The sequence below is a fragment of the Protobothrops mucrosquamatus genome, unplaced genomic scaffold, assembly GCF_001527695.2.
Source record: "Protobothrops mucrosquamatus isolate PMUCROS unplaced genomic scaffold, P.Mucros_1.0 scaffold2481, whole genome shotgun sequence".
Lineage (NCBI taxonomy): Eukaryota > Metazoa > Chordata > Lepidosauria > Squamata > Viperidae > Protobothrops > Protobothrops mucrosquamatus.
In genome coordinates, this window is record NW_015388549.1 from 41,019 (window position 1) to 46,318 (window position 5,300).

The 5,300-nt window shown below is 43.0% G+C and overlaps 1 protein-coding gene across 1 annotated transcript in view; it reads left to right on the forward strand.

Moving 5' to 3' along the window:
- Positions 1 to 5,300, forward strand: part of LOC107295771 (nuclear cap-binding protein subunit 1) — a 27,266-nt gene that overhangs the window by 20,024 nt on the left and 1,942 nt on the right. The window contains exons 19-22 of the mRNA XM_015825094.1: positions 153 to 196; positions 345 to 459; positions 2,096 to 2,218; positions 2,894 to 3,007. Coding sequence (XP_015680580.1) covers positions 153 to 196; positions 345 to 459; positions 2,096 to 2,218; positions 2,894 to 3,007 — 396 coding nt within the window. The remainder of the gene's footprint in view (positions 1 to 152; positions 197 to 344; positions 460 to 2,095; positions 2,219 to 2,893; positions 3,008 to 5,300) is intronic.

Genomic DNA, 5,300 nt, shown 5'->3' on the forward strand with positions numbered 1-5,300 from the left:
AAAAAAAATCTTCAGATTTTGATTTGAATATTTCTCATAGTGAATGACCTTAATAAAGGGGGATTTTGTTTAAGTTAAATATATTTGCTGAAAGTAAATCACTTAATGTATCTTATTGAAATTTGCATCTAATTGAAATTTTACAGCCCTAGAGAATTATGATTCTGAAATTTCTGTTCAGAGGGAAGATTAGGAGGTGCAAGTTGTATAGTTGTGTTTTAAGTTTGGGGCCATTTCAGTTATCTGAGAAAAGTCCAGATTTACAAGTGTTCAGCCTTATTGCTGACAACAATCAGAATGTTTTCTCTGAACATCAGGGTTTTCTTTGCTTCTTTTCTTGCTAGATTTTATATTTGGGAGATCTTGCACTCTACCATTCGTAAGATGAACAAGCATGTGATGATGATCCAAAAGGAGCTAGAAGAAGCCAAAGAAAAATTAGCCAAGCAGCAGAAAAGAGTAGGTGACTTTTTTTCATGACTGTATGAAGAAATATAGCTTGAAACATATTTCATCAGCTACAAGAACATACGATTTGCTTTACTTTGCTGAACTAGAGACGGCAGCAGGACAGAAAGTTGGTGATGGTCATCATTCTATTGTGTCTATGGCTCAGGCCTTATTTTTGAATACTTTTCATTGAATAATTTAATTTTTTTGCATCTCCATGATATGATAAAACCACAGTTGATAACATGTAATCAACTTCCCCATATAATTGAACATGATTGATTTATATTTCTGATTTCTATGTTGTAATTTCTATGTTGTAGTGGAGACTTACAACATTTTTAAACAATAGTCGATATAGTCTAAAACACGGGTCGGCAACCCATGGCTACAGAGCCGCATGTGGCTCTTTGAGCCTTCTCCTGCGGCTCCCAGCCTCTGCCATTTGCAGAGAGAGAGAGAGAGAGAGAGAGAGAGACAGAGAGAGAGAGACAGAGAGAGAGAGACAGAGAGAGAGAGACAGAGAGAGGTACTTGCGCTTCCCTGCTTCCCTTCTCTCTCTCTATCTCTCTCCCTCTCCCTCTCTCTCTCTCTCTCTCTCTCTCTGTGTGTGTGTGTATGAGAGAGAGAGAGAGTATATATGTGTGTGTGTGTGTAAAAGAGAGTGGCCTCATGCTGTTCCGACGAGCTGACAAGCTTATTGGGCGGGGCTCTTTCCTTTGCTGCATCTCTGCAGGGAGAGCAGGAGAGAGCCAGCCCAATAATGTGTGTCAGCTTGTTGGAGAACAGCCTGAAGCCAGCTTGGCAGATGAGCAGAAGATCGGAGAGAGGGAGAGAAAGAGAGAGGAAGAGAGGAAAAAGAGAGGGAGAGGGAGAGAAAAAGAGAGAGATAGGGATTGGAAAGAGAGAAAGGGAGAGAAAGGGAGAGAAAGGGAGAAAAGAGGGAGAGAAGGAGAAAAAGAGAGGGAGAGAAAGAGAAAGAAAGAGAAAAAGGGAGAGGGAGAGGAGGGAGAGGGGGAGGAAAGTGAGAAAGAGAGAAAAGAGGGGGAGAGAGGAAAGAGAGAGAGGGAGAGGAAAGAGAAAGAGAGAAACAGGGAGGGAGGGAGAGAGAGAGAGAGACAGACAGAGAGAGAGAGAGAAAACTCATGCACAGCAGCCTCTATTTCTTTTTAATTAAACTCTTCAATCAAGGTCCCCACCGCACACACAAGTTTTGCGGCTCCCAGTGTTTTTTTTTCTCTGGGAAACGGTCCAAGTGGCTCTTTGAGTGTTTAAGGTTGCAGACCCCTGGTCTAAAACAACAGTTGAGGCACCCAACCATAGACAAAGCAGTCATTTTTGGATCATGTTAGTTTAACATTACCCAAAAAATTATGTTGTGCGTTCTCAAGCCAATTTATGATAATATATGCAACAATTGCCTTTTTATTTTTGTTTTGTTTTCAACGTTGAACATTTTTAATAACGTATCTTGAAATCTGCTTATGCCTGTAACTGATTTAAAATGACAGATACAAACTTTCAACACGTTCTCATTAGCTTCTGCCTCCTTAATGTCTCCTATTAACAAAAGTCTCACCCTTGGTGTTTTTGCTTTCTCTTCTTTTGTGCTCTTACTGTTTACATTTCAACCCTTTCCCTCCAGCGGGATGATGTCCGAAGCAATGAGAGGGGAAATTGGCCCCTTGAAGAGCAAATTGAACGTTTGCAAGAAAAAGTTGAATCAGCTCAAAGTGAACAAAAAAACCTCTTCCTTGTAATATTTCAGGTAAAAGCAGGGACCATATTGATGGGGCAATTAAAAGGGCAATCTTAAAAAATTAGTGTGGCTGCAAAATTCTAGAACAAGCATTTCTGCTTCATAAGGTTCTAAATTAAAATTCTGTGCATTTGAGAGCAAGTTGTTGAAAATAACGTCAGGTAATCCTTGACTTACAGCAGTTCATTTAGTGACCGAAGTTACAATGTCACTGGAAAAAAGTGACCTGTGAATATTTTTCACGCTTGCAACCGTCGCCGCATCCCCATGGTCACGTGATCAAAATTTGGATGCTTGGCAACTGGTTCACATTTGTGACGGTTGCAGTGTCCCGGGGTCACATGATCACCTGTTGCAATCTCCTGACAAGCAAAGTCAATGGGGAAGCCAGATTCATTTAACAACCATGTGACTAACTTAACTGCAATGATTCGCTTAACAACTGTGGCAAGAAAGGTCATAAAATGGGGCAAAATTCACTTAATTACTGTCTCACTTAGCAAAAGAAATTTTGGGCTTAATTGTGGTGGTAAGTCCAGGGCTAGCTCTACTGAGTCCATGTTTGCTAACGCTGTCATTTTGTACTCAGTTATTCCCTACTTAAGTCAGAGACCCTTGAAAAAAAAGTAATCTTGCCTACTATAAATCCAAAGCCAATAATTTCACCTTGTTGATTCCTTCCAGCGTTTCATTATGATCCTAACAGAGCATTTAGCACGAAGTGAAGCAGGAGGCATTGATGTAACTACACCTTGGTACAAGAACTGTATAGAGAGGCTGCAGCAGATCTTCTTACAGGCAAGTCTTATCTATGTCAGAATGCATGTGGTTGTTGAAAGTGAGATTATCTGGAAATCAATCTTGGCACCATTGATCGGCAATTTCTTCGTAGCGGCTTGATTCAAAAGCCTGAACAGGATATTGTCAGATTGTAGTATTTTGTTCATTATTGGCCCAAATTGAACTTGGATTTTAGCTATACTATTTTTGTTGTTTTCTTAGATAAAGTTGTGTGTGCATGTGTTAAATGATTTGTAGAATTATTTGCTGCATACAGATACCGAGGAGAAGCCAGTGAATATCTCTCTAAGATGAATGTGTCCAGCTGGATTTGCATCATTGACATGCTGTTGCTAATTAAGTCACAGCACTTTCTAGATCGATATTGGCATTTAAGATCAGACCAAAATCCTTTTTCTTCATTAGAAATTCAGTCAACTCAAAAAATACCTGTTTTGGGGGACATTTTAGTCATCTCATTTTGCTGGTATTTATTTAATCAGTTTATATGGCTGCCCATTTCGCAGAAGTGACTCTATGCAGCTAACACATTAAAAAAGAATACAAAGAACAATAAGTCAACAAGACATCAGAAACCTATGATAGTAGCCAAGACCAAACCCAACAGAGGTAGTCCTTGATTTACAACCATCCATTAATCATTTGAAATTACACTGGTGCTGAACAAAGGGACCTAAGACTTGTACTCAAAGTTACAGCTGTTGCAGCATCCCCACAATCACATGATTAAATTTGGGACACTTGGCAATCCGACCGACAGCAAGGACGCTGCAACAGCCTCCATCTGCCTATGTTCCCTCCCCAATCCAGCCTCACCAGGTCTCAGAGGCTTTGGGCCTCCTCCCTGCCCTCATACCTTGCTCCATTTACTTTTCCAGAGATTGATTTTCTGAAAGAGTAGCAATAGCAATAGCATTTAGATTTATATACTGCTTCATAGTGCCTACAGCATTTTCTAAGCCAGACATGTCAAACACAAGGACCAGGGGCTGGATGTGGCCCGCGAAGTGGTTTCATGTGGCCCGCGAAGCCATCCTGGAAACAATGAGGGAACGGCCCCCGCTGCCTTGGCCCTGGCCCAGGCCAGCCGGGAGCCAATGTACAATTTTGTGGTGGCCATCTATGCTGAAATGCATTCAGTCTTAGCTCCGACTGGAAACAGTGAGGAACCAGCCCCTGCCGTGTTGGTCCCACCCCCTGGGTGCATGCTGGGGAGGTGCCACCCTTTGTGAGGAATGAAGAAATGCACCATCGCCTGGAAGTGGCCAGCAAATGGCCCTCGCCTACTTCATATATCCAGCTTGATGGGCTCTGCCCTGGTCCCACCCCTTTCTGCCAGAGACCCTCAGATCTGTCCCACTCCTGTCCAGGCCCCCACAGGCACCCTTGACGTGAATGATGTAGAGCTGGCCATGCCCGCCCAGTAGGCCGCACCCACCCTGGCCACACACCCCGACTCCCCGGTCAACCGCAATACTGATGTGGCCCTCAATGAAATTGAGTTTGACACCCCTCCTCTAAGCAGTTTACAGAGTCAGCATATGGCTCCCAACAATCTGGGTCCTCATTTCACTGATCACGGAAGGATGGAAGGCTGAGTCAACCTTGAGCTGATGAGAATCGAACTGCTGGCAGTCAGCAGAATTAGCTTGCAATACTGCATTCTACCCACTGCGTTATCAGTACCCAGTGATGCAACATGTGGTCTTTCTACTGAGGCTCTTCACGCAATCCCAGAAGCGGGTCACATTCTGGAAGGGGGTGCGCCTCTTGCAATCTCTCAGAAGGATGCTATTTTCCAAAATTATTAAGTTCTGGGAAACAAAATAGTATATAGAAGCAGCTCAGGACACTGTTCCCTGATTCAGTGGGAGGGGTCCAGGGGAAGGGAAGGTAAAGCACAATCAGACTTGCAAGATTCAGTTTATAGTGTATCTTTATCTAGTTCTAGTCTTCATGTGGAGTCTGTTTCTTGATGTGATCTTGATCCAAGGGGCCCTAAGACTCACAGCCATTTAATGTTGCCAAATTGGTTGAGCCAAATCTTACTCTTCCCCAACCACAGCCTCCAGACTCTCTGATAGCACCACCAGTGGCATCAGGCCAACAACAGAGGTGTAGAGTTGAGTATCATTAGCACACAATTTGATGTCCCACACTGCGCTGTCAGATGACCTCACCCAACAGCTTCAGGTAGATATTAAATAGAAATGGGGAGAGTGCCAAATCCTGAGGAACTCTGCAGATGAAATGCTGTGGATTAGATCTCTCTCCCCTGACTGAAACCAAC